Source organism: Grampus griseus (assembly GCF_964374135.1).
Source record: "Grampus griseus genome assembly, chromosome: 2".
NCBI classification, from domain to species: Eukaryota; Metazoa; Chordata; class Mammalia; order Artiodactyla; family Delphinidae; genus Grampus; species Grampus griseus.
Genome location: NC_139018.1, coordinates 170,483,722 through 170,498,065, shown reverse-complemented (window position 1 = coordinate 170,498,065; position 14,344 = coordinate 170,483,722). Strand labels below are relative to the sequence as shown.

The 14,344-nt window shown below is 40.0% G+C and overlaps 1 protein-coding gene across 2 annotated transcripts in view; it reads left to right on the top strand.

Moving 5' to 3' along the window:
• Positions 1 to 14,344, top strand: part of ITGA8 (integrin subunit alpha 8) — a gene marked incomplete at both ends in the record, with an annotated part of 178,244 nt that overhangs the window by 53,670 nt on the left and 110,230 nt on the right. For both annotated transcript variants that reach the window (XM_082648292.1, XM_082648291.1), the window contains 2 exons: positions 3,212 to 3,417; positions 5,847 to 6,038. In XM_082648292.1, the coding sequence (XP_082504418.1) occupies positions 3,212 to 3,417; positions 5,847 to 6,038 (398 nt within the window). The remainder of the gene's footprint in view (positions 1 to 3,211; positions 3,418 to 5,846; positions 6,039 to 14,344) is intronic.

The following is a 14,344-nucleotide window of genomic DNA, read 5'->3' as shown; positions in this document are numbered from 1 at the left end:
AAAAGTTTAGACCAAACAGTTAACGTGCTTGCTGGTTGGTGGTTGATCTTGTCAAGCCTGTGACTATTTTGTAAAACATAAACAAGCTGGTGAACTTAACTTCAGTTATCTTAAGATAGCCAGAACTACAAAATCTTTCAATGTAAACTCTGTTAGGAATTTCTGGACAAATTTAACAGCAAAGGGAGATAGTATTTTCCTCTTGAACCTAAACAAGCAAGTCTGTTTTTTTATTTTCTTATGGCTTTTTGAAACAATATATTCATACTATTTCAGAAATTCAAAGAATTACAGTTTAATCCATTGGACTGTTTTAGCCTCTGCGGGTCCAAAAGGAACTAAATTTAGAGTCTTAGCAGTTAGTTAACTTGAGAGCATTTTAGAGAAAATTTATTTGAAAGGAAGCAGCTTTGAGTAACTGTGTTTTGGTGCTAGATTTACTCCAAGTGGGTTCTCTCATAGAAGAGAAATCATTATGATTCAATTAAGTAGAAAATCTAGAAAATTAAAACATAAAGAAATTGCAAATTAAATTGATTTCTGTAACATAAATGATAAGCTATATTTGTTCTCACCTATCATAAAACAATTATATGGATTAGATATCAATTCTAGTATACAGCCTCCTAACCTGCATTCTCTTAATAACTACATTCTGCGAATCAGTCACAGGCATTAGCATGCACTATGGACTATTGTGAAAAAAGAAGAAACAGAGAACTTTATATGTTAAATCAACATGTTAAACACCATTTGGCTGCAGAAAACTTGAATTCAGATTCTTCATAATGAATATTCTCACTGATGGGTTCCCTCATCCCCCCTCTCTATCACTATATTTATGCTTTGCTCCTCAGGGAAATATTTATAATGTTGTGTCTCAAAGAACATGTGAAAGAATGAGAACCTGCACCTTGCACTGTATTATTAGAGTGGACATAATACTTTTTTAGACATAAAAAAGAGACAAAAATAAAACCTGTGTGAATGCTACATAGAGATGTAAAGAAAACTCTGCTCAAATATTGGACATTTCAGATAAGATGAAATTTAGTGTGTATATCCTCCTTTTATAAAATGCCTTTACATAATAACTTAGATCTCATCCAAACTACCAACATGACACAAACAGAAAAGATGGTTTTTAGTGAAAACCTCACCATAAATATTGATTCACCATTATCTTTCTTGAGATTACATGTATATGTATAAAATATACTTTATATATATTATATATTCTTAGAATGGCACCCAGTCTGTTACACAACTACTTTTTCGGAAGCTCAGTAAAGAACGTCTTTACTAATAAATATTTTTAAAACTTTAAACTTGAATTGGGTATATTCTAAAAAAGGATATGACAAGTAAATTTTGAAATAGTCTAATAGCACGCATGGCCTACCGCAATGGTCTTTCAATGAGTTTTTGGCCCTGTGGGATCGTAATCAGAAATACATTTAACATTGCAACCCACTACATACACACAACTGAAACAAAAGGTTTCATGGAACAGTATTCATTCTTAGTATGTGTAATGCATTGACTCATATTTTCTATTGTATTCTATTTCATTTTTATAATTGCTTGTCAAGACCCATTAAATTGATTTCACAATCCACTAATGAGTTGCAAATCAAGATTTAAAAACACCAGCCTAGACAATAATATATATTGTGACTCTTAAGTGGTACTGCTAACATAAAATATTATTGACACTAAATGCAAAATATTGCACAAGGCACATTGAATCAATTGAATCCAAGACAGTTATTGTCTCTCAGCTTTATGACAACACAATTATAAATTAAGAACAAATGTCTTTCTCCTTTTTTGGCGTTTAGAGCATTTTAGAAGGCTTACACTTAAATATCTAGGGAAATCTATTTCTACGAAAATAAATCAACGTTGTCACAATAGTCCAAGAATCCAAAGATCCCATGGATGTGCTAATCTTTCACAAGCATAGGTCCTTGCATTTCTAGAACTCCACACTGTTGGCAGTGAGAAACATAGTGAGGTAGCGTGTCAGTCCCATCATGTCCCTCAGGGACCAATTGTATGGCTTTGTTCCTTCTGTTGAGAATGAGAAAATGGCCCTGCTCAATCTCTGCACTAGAGAACCAGGGGTTTTAGACATCTTTGAACTACAAGGCAGCAACACACACAATTAGGTGTTTAACAAATGTCTCTTCATACTGACAATAATAATAACAGAAAGAGAGGCAACCAGGTTCCTCCAGGGCAAAGCCTGAGGCCTGGAGCAGCCCCAGTCCCTGCCTTACTCTTGGCCTAGATAGAGCACAGAAGCACGGCAAGTAAATGCATTTGGAACATTTTTTTTAGGAGTTTTTTTTTTTTTTTTTGATGCGGACCATTTTTAAAGTCTTTATTGAATTTGTTACAATATTGCTTCTGTTTTATCTTTTGGTTTTTTGGCCATGAGGCATGTGGGATCTTAGCTCTCCGACCAAGGATCGAACCCTCACCCCCTGCATTGGGAGGCGAAATCTTAACCACTGGACCACCAGGGATGTCCCCATTTGGAACATTTTTAAGGAAACGTTTTACCTAAGTGTGTAGCAATCCAATTGCTATCTCTTTCTTGAAATTTTTCCAGCCTGAGAAATTATCTACTGGTTGTCTGCTATAATATCTACTTCTACAAAGAAAAACTATAAATTCGCATTTGGGAGGAAAATTTTGTTTTCTAGCTTTCTAGCCAGTACGAGAACCTTCTCTGGCCTCTGTTTTATTTGAATGGAGGTAACAAGAGAAAAGAGGAGGACAGACTTTATTTTAAACCTTATTACTGCAAGAAAACTTCATAATATAAATGTATAGTTAACTCAATTATAGACAAATTCTCATCCATGTTTAGAGAAACCTAGTTTGGTCCTTCTGATACGTTTTACTTGTGTAAGTACATTTTCTGGAAATGCAGCAAAGAGCTGAAGAGGCTGAAACAGCTGTGGTCTTCTTAAAGCAGTGATGTTTAGCATAGCTAAAACGTTCAGTGTGGTAATTTAACAACTCTTATTTTCTTATAGCACTCTATTCCGTAGACATAGCAAAGCAATGAAAGAAATAGGACAGTTGTAAGATAGCCCTTGGAAAAGGAAATATACCAGTGGAAGTGTACTAATCTAGTTGACTAGAAACCTACCCAACAGCATCTCATGTCTCTGCTGACCTCTTTCTTCGTTCCCTGCAGAATGGATGACATATTGATCGGGGCACCTCTCTTTATGGAACGTGAGTTTGAGAGCAACCCCAGAGAAGTAGGGCAAGTTTACCTGTACTTGCAAGTGAGCGCGCTGGTCTTCAGAAATCCGCAGACCCTCGCAGGCACTGACGTTTTCGGGAGATTCGGTAGTGCTCTGGCACATTTAGGAGACCTGAACCAAGATGGATACAATGGTAATTTACACCAATGCATGGAAATCACTTCTGTGCCACAATTTCAGGTTACTGTTGCATGACAGAAACAAGAGACTTCACAGTGGTGTGTGGTACAGTTCTTCTGATTGGTCTTTAATAAACTATCCAAAATCTCAAGGCAATTTAAACTTTAGTTTTGGCTAACATAGATGTTACGTGGAAATTTTCTCATGTTGATTTAGGGTGTCATGTGACAGCTCTAAACAAACAGCAATTATTTTTAAAATTGACGTACAGATTTATGACCTGAAGAGACCTAGAGAATGTACTATATGTACAGAGTCAAAACAAATAAATACATGTTGATACATTAGCAAGTGTATTGCCATCTGAGTAACTCATACGGCTTACGTACAGGTTATGCTGAATTGTAATTGATCTCTCAACTTCAGCTTAAAGGCACCTTCAATGTTCGTTGTTAAGCAGTGTTAAATTCTTAGTTTAGGTTTGTGGTTCTTTAAGTTAGGAATTTATGAATGCCTTCGAAGTACCCTCTCCTCAGAAAAACATGCCAGCTCACACAAAATTTTGCATACATTTTCAGGACCTTTAAGTTAAGAACCAAGGTAGACTGGGTTTCTTGAAGTTCCAGGGAGTAACAGGAATTTGCTCCAATAAAATAGCCTCGAGAGTATTCCCATCAAATCAAAGTATTCATTAATACCTTCAGCAACTGGTCACGTACTTTTATGATTTCCTTGAAAAAACACGTCTCAGCAATGTATAGTTAGTAACTTTTAAAGTACCATAAGACATAAATGCATACTAAAAGCTCATGGTTCCAGGGAAGCTTTTTAAAAAAGAGACAAGTTCATCTTGAACTGATTTGTTGCTTTCAAAAACTGCCCTATTCCTGAGCACCAAATGAAAGAAATAATGCTAAATTATCTGTGTAGTCATCTTTTTCATCATCTCTTCTATTTGTCTTTTCTCTCAAACCCTTAATGATACTTTTAAGAGCTAAGAGAAACATTTCTAACAACCTAAGAGGGGTTTTGCCTCTCTGAGCCTTGGTGTCCTTAAAATGATGCCAAAATGAGATGTAACCAGGGGACAGATATAAATTCACTGACTCGGAGGATGTGAAGAAAGTACCCCTTTCCACCTACCATATGACAATATCTTTATTTTCCACAACGATCTGAGTTTTTTGACAGTTTATCCTTACCTGTTAAGTGAAAGTGGATTTATGATCCTTGTTATGTAGTGAAAATCAGTTTACAATTCATTCAGTCTTATCAGACTTAGGAACAACTACAAACGGATGAATGACAAAATGAGGACACACACCATCGTCCGCAGCTCGGGCTGTTATGTTACTGTGCTATTGGTGCTCTTTTTCATGTAAACCTAAGTAGTTAGGTGTACTGTTTAGAGCAATCCTGATGAACACAATATATGGAAGGTAGTTTTCATTCACTGCTATGTTTAACAGGGAGACAGGCGACAGGGTTCTCTCTTGGTTTCCCAGAGTCCTCAACTATGAAACGGGTCTTGCCTACATCATGGGATGATGTAATCATTCAAGAAAGAGGTTATTTTTTATTTTTTTGCGGTATGCGGGCCTCTCACCGTCGCGGCCTCTCCCGTTGCGGAGCACAGGCTCCGGACGCGCAAGCTCAGCGGCCATGGCTCACGGGCCCAGCCGCTCCGCGGCATAGGGGATCTTCCCGGACCGGGGCACGAACCCGCATCGCCTGCATCGGCAGGCGGACTCTCAACCACTGCGCCACCAGGGAAGCCCTGTTTATTTCTTTTAACAAGAAACTCTTAAGTACTCTGCAAAGGTGCCTCATCTGGTCCACGCAGCCCATTAATCTGACTCAGCTCTTCCCTATTACTCACTAAGCTCCCACGTAGATCACCTTCTGGCTGCTCTTCAGGTGGGCCAAGCTCCTTGCATCCTTGGGCCTTTGCACAGTCATTCCTTCTGCCTGGAATGCTCTTCCTTCTGATTCCACGTGGTCAGTTCCATCTTGTCCCCAGATTTCAGTTTCAAGATCAGCCTTAGAGACACCTTGTCTGACCACTTCATCTAAAATAACAATCCAATCACTCTCCATCATATCAGTATTTTTAAGATTCTCTTCATAGCATTTGTCACTTTCTATCTTTTCTTGATTATTTCTTTATTCAAATTGTCTATTCCCTGCACCAGAATATAAACTTTTGAAAAGCAGTGTCTGGTTCGCCGTTGAAGCCACTGTGCCCAACACATTATAGGCACTCGATAAATATTTCTTGGATGGATGAAAGACAACAAATACTTTCCTCTTGTTGCAGTACTACAGAGTTTCATGGAAAACTTAAGAAGCCCTTTGGGCTGTTTGGTACTGCTCTTCGATTGTACTTATTTCTCTTTCTAAAATACTCTTCTTTATTTAAAAATTGTGTGTCTCTGTTTGTAGACATTGCCATCGGTGCGCCCTTTGCAGGCAAGGACCAAAGAGGCAAAGTGCTCATTTACAACGGTAACAAGAATGGCTTAAACGCCAAGGCTTCCCAGATTCTGCAAGGAGTGTGGGCCTCACAGGCTGTCCCTTCTGGATTCGGCTTTACTTTAAGAGGAGATTCTGACATAGACAAGAATGATTACCCAGGTAAGTTCTTCTTTCTTTTCCTACAACAGAGTCTGCTTCCTAGAAAGAGCTATTCTCTGGACGATGCATCGTGTTTAAGCAGTTCTCTTGTACAGGTTAAGGCCAAGCTTGCCCATCACACGGGTTCTTTGGGTACCATTCCAAAGCAACTTTCATGAGACTCTGAAGACAGACAAAACAAACACTCCTTTTCCTGTCAAGAGAGGAAGTTTAAAAAGCAAGATGGCTTTTTAAAAACTGCATTGGACATAAAACTTAGCAACTTTGCAACAAAAGTTTGTTATTTGAAACTCCTCAGTAATCTGGTCTCCATTGACAATGACAGCCTGCATCAGATAACTTTTCAGAGCAATTAATTTTAACCCCATAATTCCCTGTTGAGCTCACAGCTCCTATGAATTGACTTATGCACCTCAGCATTTCTGTCATAAGCTCATGGTTTTGGAACATAAATAGTTTCCAGCCACGTCTGGGGGTTTTCCGAAGACAGAATGACTTTTACAGCAAAGCATAAAGAACTGGTTTGTGATACAGATCATTACCAATTTTTGAATGCTCAATTCACAGTGAGGATTCAGTGGAGATCCATACAGCCCAGTGAGATAATTCATGTTTTATGTACGCTGTATGAAAATATAGATTTGTCTTAAAGGATTGTTTCAATAATCGGGGTTGTTAACAGACAACATTAGACTTCTTGGTTTTGTGGTTCAATTTTCCCTTTTATGTTGGTTATTTTAAGATGGTTTCAAGAAATAGTTGGAAATCATTAATAGTTCACTGACAGCTTCAACCCTTTATTGAGACCTTGTCTCTTTCCATCAGCCCTCCCCTAATTGAGTACTTTCCATACGTAGAGCATTTGCTGGTTTGGGGCATCACTCCAATAAGCTGACTGCCTAAATATACATCACTAATTTCAATCCTTTGACTTTCTCTTCCCCTCCAGGATTAGGCAAAAAGGATACTGCAACATATTCTTATAAATTTGCCAGGAATTTTCAATGGCACTAACATAGACGTTGTAGTGGGCTCAAAGCGGATTTAGAATTATATTGTATATGAATGGGCCCTCCTTGTGGCAACTGCAAGAGCATCTAGTGAAATTCATTTTCTTGGGTTATATTACACTAGCCTAACCAAGGATTGGTTAGGTTTTCTTTGGGGGAGGGGAGTCTCATACATAATATATTCACTTTTAAAGAATCCAAAAATTAGATCCCCTATGTGATTTCTTCCCAAACTATGTCAGGATGATTCATGAAATTCAATTCCTGGGTCACAATTTTAAAGAAACAGTTATTTTATTTTACTTTTTAAATTTATTTTTTTAATTTTGGGCTGTGTTGGGTCTTCATCGCTGCACGGGCTTTCTCTAGTTGAGGCGAGCGGGGGCTACTCTTTGTTGTGGTGCACGGGCTTCTCATTGCGGTGGCTTCTCTTGTTGCGGAGCACAGGTTCTAGGCACATGGGCTTCAGTAGTTGTGGCACGTGGGCTCAGTAGTTGTGGCTCGTAGGCTGTAGAGCGCAGGCTTAGTAGTTGTGGCGCACGGGCTTAGTTGCTCCGCGGCATGTGGGATCTTCCCGGACCAGGGATCGAACCCGTGTCCCCTGCATTGGCAGATGGATTCCCAACCACTGTGCCACCACGGAAGTCCTGAGAAACAGTTATTTTAGAAAGTTATTGCTATTCCTTATGCCCTTCATAGTCTTCCCTTAGTACCAGGGAACTGACAGAGAATGGCCATGCCTTCCACAAGGTGAGGAAAATATAGGATGTGTCAATCACATAGTCAAGTCTAGTGATTTCCTTTGAAGTCTTCTAAATAAGGGCCAGGAAGGAGAGAAACGTGAAACAACTTTTCTCTCAAAGAATATTCCCTCCAGGGAGGGGTGTAAAGGAGTGAGACAGAGAACAGAGGAAGTAAGTACAGTGTCAGTAATTGGTCATCTCTTAACTACATCTTTTTCAGCCCTTCTTAACAATCAGAAAATGGTCATTTGAGGCCATTCACTAGTCAATAACTTTATCCACTGAGGCTGATTCACTTTACAGTAATGAATGACATTAATGCAGTGTATCCGTCTGTGTGAAGAGTAAATGCTCTTTACTAAGACAGGACCGTTATGACACTTAGTTGATTTCTTAACCTCAAGATAGCCTTGAGGGTTTCAGAGTTCATCAGTGCATCTTAGACAGTAGACCTGAGTTCTGGTCCCAGTTCTGCCTCTCAGATATAGGTGTCTTGTGCTTCATGATCGTGCAACATTTCCCCTCACCCTCATTTTCTTGCAAAAAGAGCGTCATTCAAAGAAGCCTTTTTATCTTGATACCAAGTCCCAGGGACTTAATGCGAGGAAAATTGCCTTATGGGCAGGTGACTAGATCCTACTAGCTAGTGTAGCGGATTTGAAATTTGCAGGCATAATTCAGGAATTAGACGTGGAACGTTCCTCATTTTTCTATAAGCGAGTCCCATTTAGCTCTCAAGCCTCCATTTCTCCTATGGTGGAAAACCTCAATCTTGCAGTCACTTCTAGATTCAGATTTAATGTCACTTGGGTAAGTATTCATTTGGATTCAAGACTCCCTCTTTCCTCCCTCTGCAGCAACTCTCCCAAGGAATGGAGTAGCAAAGGGGGTGCCTTTTGTCCAGGGACGGAGAAAGGGGTGCTGGACCAAGCACGTCATCTGTACTTGTTGGCCTCTGGCTGAAGGACAGCTCAGTCTCTCAGGGTCACTGACATGTTGCTCAAGCTTCGGTGATTAATCCAATGGTCTGCGTAATGGCCACTGCTCAAAAGTTCCACATGTCCTGGGTCCTCCCTGTTCTATTTTGGCCTCTTCTGGTTCACTCTCAGCAAATGCTTCTGTGCCACGATTGGGACTCGCAGGATGGGGTCTTCAGGTCTCTGAGATTGCCTTTATGCTTATCCTAGATTATTCCTTTAGCCATTGCTAATTTTCCACCTAGGCATCTGTTACTCCAGCACCTAAGAGGGTTGCAGTCTTCTTGGGTTTTTCTTAAGAAGTAGCAAAAGCCCTCTTTTCCCCCAAAGGTTATTGGGTGGCATGCTTTCTAGACTCCATAGTTCATTTTGTAAACTCTGAGTTCTCCTCCTCTGCGGTCTCTCTTATGATTTTCCAAACCAGCTCTTTCTGGAACTTAAAAAGAAATACAATTTTCTTTCCCTCTGGGCTCCTGCTCCTTCAAATCAAAAGAAATCTGTCTTCAGACTATGGTCCTGTCCATGAGTTTCGAAACCCATTCAACAAATTGAATGCCTTCTTCTAGGATGTATCTAGTCATCCCTGTTAAGCAATGGTTCTCAATCTTGGCTACACATCAGAATCATTTAGGGGAACTTTTTAAAAGTGCTTATGCGCAGGTCACCCTCCAGACCAGTTAATTCAAACTCTCTGGGGGGTAAAACTCAGACCACAGAAATGTGTTTAAGTGACCTGGGTCGTTCCAGTGTACAAACAAGCAGGGAACTCATGATCTCGAGCAAGGTTTCCCCCACTTTAATGAACATCTCGATCACCTGGTCATCTTGTTCAAATGCAGATCATGGCTCTGTAGGTCAGGTGGGTGGGAAAGACCCCTCACTTCCAGGAAGTTCCCTGGTGACACCATCCCTGCTGGTCTTCACACCACATCCTGAGTAGAAAGCTCCGAGACAGCGTGCATACCAGTTGCCCATTGTGCCTATTAATAAAGGCTGAATGCATGGCACCCGCTCAGATATTCTGATTTCCCAGGTTTGGAATGGGGTTCAGGGATTTGTATTTTTACCCAGGACCCTACTCTGAGAAACACTGCCCTAGCATCCTTTTGCCTGGCTCCCGTGCTCACAGCAGACAGATGCGCGAAGTTCTGTTTTGGCAAGAACCTATTAGCTGAGCTCTGGCATTTCATTTATTCTTCGCCCGGCCGTCAAACCAACCCGAAGCTCTTTCCTCCAGACTGCCTCTGTGTGGTGATGCTAGGGTATACCACCTGCTCTTGCCTCATCTGGCGATGTTAAGGAAGCCCCATTGAAACTATTCAATTTTTCTTGCACTGCTCTACATTTCCTGGAAGGTATCTTTGCATCAAAAACAATGCTTCACTTACTTTTCATTTAAAATATATTATCACATTTGTTAGGAATTGACCCAGTTAACCTGGCTTAAGCCATAAAAGGAGCTATTTACATGAAGGCTACAGAAGTAACTCAAGGGAACCTGAGGACAGGGATTCTGCCAGACCTTGGAAGGGACTGACTGGGATCTAAGACTGTCAGGACTTCCTTCTTCTGGTCTCTCTCTCTACGCTTTTCTCTCCCAGCAGACTGTATTTCTCTGAGCACATGGTGCTGTTTCAGCGCCAGCACTTGCACGTTTCAGTTGTACCCGCTCACAAAGAGACTGTGTATAATTTATCTCAGTCCTAAGTCCCGGGAAAGGAAAGCTCATAGGCTCCAATGCAAAGGGTGAGTGACGTTTTCCAAAGAAAGTCGGAGTTGACTTGTGGACTGTGCAGGTATCCCAAGAGGTACCCATTATGACTCCCCTACCAAACAAAACAAAATGGCCCTAGGAAATAAGCATTGTAGCAAGAAGTGAAGAAAGTACTTTAAAAGAAAAAATTTTATTTTTAAATGAAGGAATAAAAATGATTTTTAAACTGCTCATCAGAAATTTTATATTTGTCCCTTTAGTTTCAAAGTCTAAAAGAAAAATAAGAAATTCCTTCCTTCACTTAAAAAATATGTAGTAGTATTTACTATGTGCTGGACACTGTGCTGTGACAAGGCAGACACAGTCACTGCCTTCCCAGAGTTAATATTCTAGGTGAGAAAGACAGAGAATTATAACAAAGAATGAGCATTGTAATGTTTGTCTTTAAATGCAAGACTTATTTTGGAATATAATAATGTAACGCTTGAAAAAATTCAAGCACGTTGCTGAACATTATGCTTGTAAATTTTAAAAGTATATTATGAAAAAAATATTCTTGGACTTCAGAAATTTTGTAATTATTTGGCCCTAATTAAATGAATTAGCTGAGGAAAATGCACAGTCTCTGTAAGCTCCATGTACAGGCACCTGCACAGCCCCTGACATACTTCCAGAACCGGAGCTAATTTCGTGACCCGGGCTGCAGCCAATGATGTACAGGTTGTGTCCCACCAGGGGCAGGTAGGGGGCAGGTTCGCTTACCAGGTGGTTCCCTTCCCTTGGGATGAGCAGATGCACCTTTAAATTCACACACAGGCATGGTGTGGGCTCTCAGTGGCCCTGTTTCAGGTCCTCCATTCTAAATAGAACAGAAACAATATTTCAAACCTTGTCACTTTATCTACCTGTTCACCTGCAGAATTCAGGAGAAAACAAACACAAAAGCCAATAACAGATTTGAAATTCTGAACTGAAATGCGTCAAACCACTCGGAGTTGTTATGGAGTGGAACACACTTGAAAAAGTGTGCGTATCCAAAGTGATGGCTTTTGATGGGGTTGTTTTTCCCATTCCTGAGGTGAACAATTTTCCCTCATTTTAGGTGCTTCCTCTGGTCCACACTGCCTGCCACTGACCCATTTCTGGGCAAGGCTGCTGTGAAACCTACCTATGATAATGGCGGGGCACACACATTGCCCCATTCGTTAGAGAGCAGCATGTACTCTTTACATGTTCTTGACACAAGCCCGCTGCCTTTCACGGGGAGAAAGACTAAGGTTGACCGTGATGTTTGATATATATATTAATTGTGAATTACAGCTGTTTCATCCCCCCCAGACTGACTAGAAATCAGATCACTTAGTACCTTGAAAATAATCAAACATGCAAAGACATGCAAAGGTGGTTTGATGGACGTTTACCCTTTGTCACATGATCTGTTCTGCAAGTTACAGATGCTCTGTATTTGGGCAGGACCAGACACTTAGTCTTCTTGTCTTAGCAAAAGAAAAGAATGCTGGCAAAATCAGGCATGAGGCCAATTGTATTGCTGACATTATTGCAATTACAGCATACTCCTGAGCATTAAGAGTCCAAAGCATGCCAGCCACTGCATAGAAGATAAATGTAGCTCATATTCCTTGGAATATTATTTCTGAATCTCTCTCCTATGTCCATAGGTACACTCACACTTATATGTATGTGTGTGTGTGTGTGTGTGTGGACACACACAGCAGGAGAGTATATAGGGTAAATCTGGATGACACTCTACTTCTTTTTGGGAAACATCAAACCAATATCAATATAACCATATTAAAGTTGGCAGAGTGGCTGTGAAGGGGAAAGGAAATCAGACTGCCCAGGTTCAGATTCCCATCTGTCACTGATAAGCTGTAAGGCAGTGGACAAGTTAATTAATTTCTCTGAGCTTCCAATTCCTTATCTGGTATTATGGGGCAAATAATAATCACTGGACTGTGTGTACTAGCACTTTCTAGGTTGGGAGAGGATTTTTACAAAATGTTGTAAGATGGCTTAGAATAGGAAAGAAAACCTGTTTGACTAACATAAACAGAATCAAAGCTACTTTACTTCCCAGACATGCTGGGCCACGTAAGATGTTGAAAAACTGCATTCTAGGATTCTGGAGATGGATGGCGCAGGTTTAAAACTTGACTCCACTGCTTTCTAGCTGTGTAAGAGTAAAACAATTCCTTAACCTTTCTGAACTGCAATTTCCTTATCGGTAAATTCAAATAATAATATGTTGGTATAAAGATGAAATGAGATTATTTATATAATATGAAATGAGGTGAGGTGTTTAATATGAGATTGTATAGAGCACAGTTTAATAAATGGTAGCTCTTCAATCAAGTCTTAAAACAAGACTATATTTCGGAGGTATTCTTTTTCTTAGTTGATATTATTACACTAGTTGATATTATTTTCTTTTGCTTATTCAATGTCCATGGTCCCCAATCTTAATTTACACTACTACCTTTGCTTCCCCTGCCCCTGACAAATAGGAATATGAGAATAAGAACATAACTACTGGGACTCTGCCAGGTTGAGAACCACTCATCAGACTCCTGTTTCTGGACCCTCACTAGAAGCTTCTGCTCATATGATGAGGTTGCTGCCCTGCTATGATGTAATTCCACCACTCAGCCCATCCTAAGTGGGAGATGAGGCATAAGGGACTTCTCCCGTATCTCACTACTGTGGTCTACTGGGTACCAAAGATGGAAAATACTCTCTTCCCTCAGCCCCGTAGGCATTTAAGGATATTTCATTTCATATCAACTGGGGCCAAACTAGGGTGATGACGATGGCAGCTAAGAGGAAGGAACTGAGGAAATCATGTAACTAGGAAATAGGCAATGCTTGGTAATGACTGGCTCTAATGGAACGTGGAGGAGGTAGGAGTGGGGAGCAGTGATGGTGAAAATGACTCTGGAAGTTTGGTCCCAGGTACCCGAGAAAAGTAGAGTTTAATGGACCGACACGGGGAGTTTCAGCTCTAGAGACACAGAGGTTCTACCGTAGAAATATTTGGAGTAATTTTCCTAACATCTAGCTTAACCACTCAGTAATTTTTTAGACTTTTTCCAGTAAGTATTGTCGTCACACACATACATAAATAGCAGTCATAAGTACTTTCATTTCTGGTACCCAAATCCTCTTTTTCTAAAAGAAAAAAATACAGATGTGTTCAGGTTTCTGTGTTGGTGCTTTCTGGAAAACTAGGGTTGACCAGAGGAGTACCTTGCATACATTATTTGAGTGATAGCATTTCAGAGAAGAAACAGCTGTGATAAGGAAGAATCTCTAAAATGCAATGATCCAGTCTAATCCCATTAAAGTTGATTGTATAACAAGGCCATCTGTTAAATGCATAGCCCAGACATTGCAGGGTGGAAGGGGGTAAGTGCAGGTTTTGTTGAGGAATAGAAATCTTAACAGGAAATAAAAACTGGAGGAAAACATGGGCTGAATGCCAAGACTACCATTGTCTTGCTATGGTCCCTAATAGGCAATGATTATATCATGAAGCCATCTCAGACAATTGTACCAAATGACATAAAGTGACCTATCATGTTTTAATGAATGCGTGTGTGTGTGTGTATAAGCAAACAACCAGGCAAGAGAGAACCTACAAGCAAGAGAGAACCTACACGCGAGAAGAAATCAAAGGGTGGCTTTAACCAAAGGGAATAATGCATTTTAATCAAACCCTGAGCTCCTTGAAACTGATTTGAAGTTTATTGAACTAAGTTCAAATCTTATAGTCAAAGTTTATTTTTACTTCTCAGAGTGCTACTCAAGGTTTTATGAAAAGCAAAACATTGTTCTTCTTGAGCGA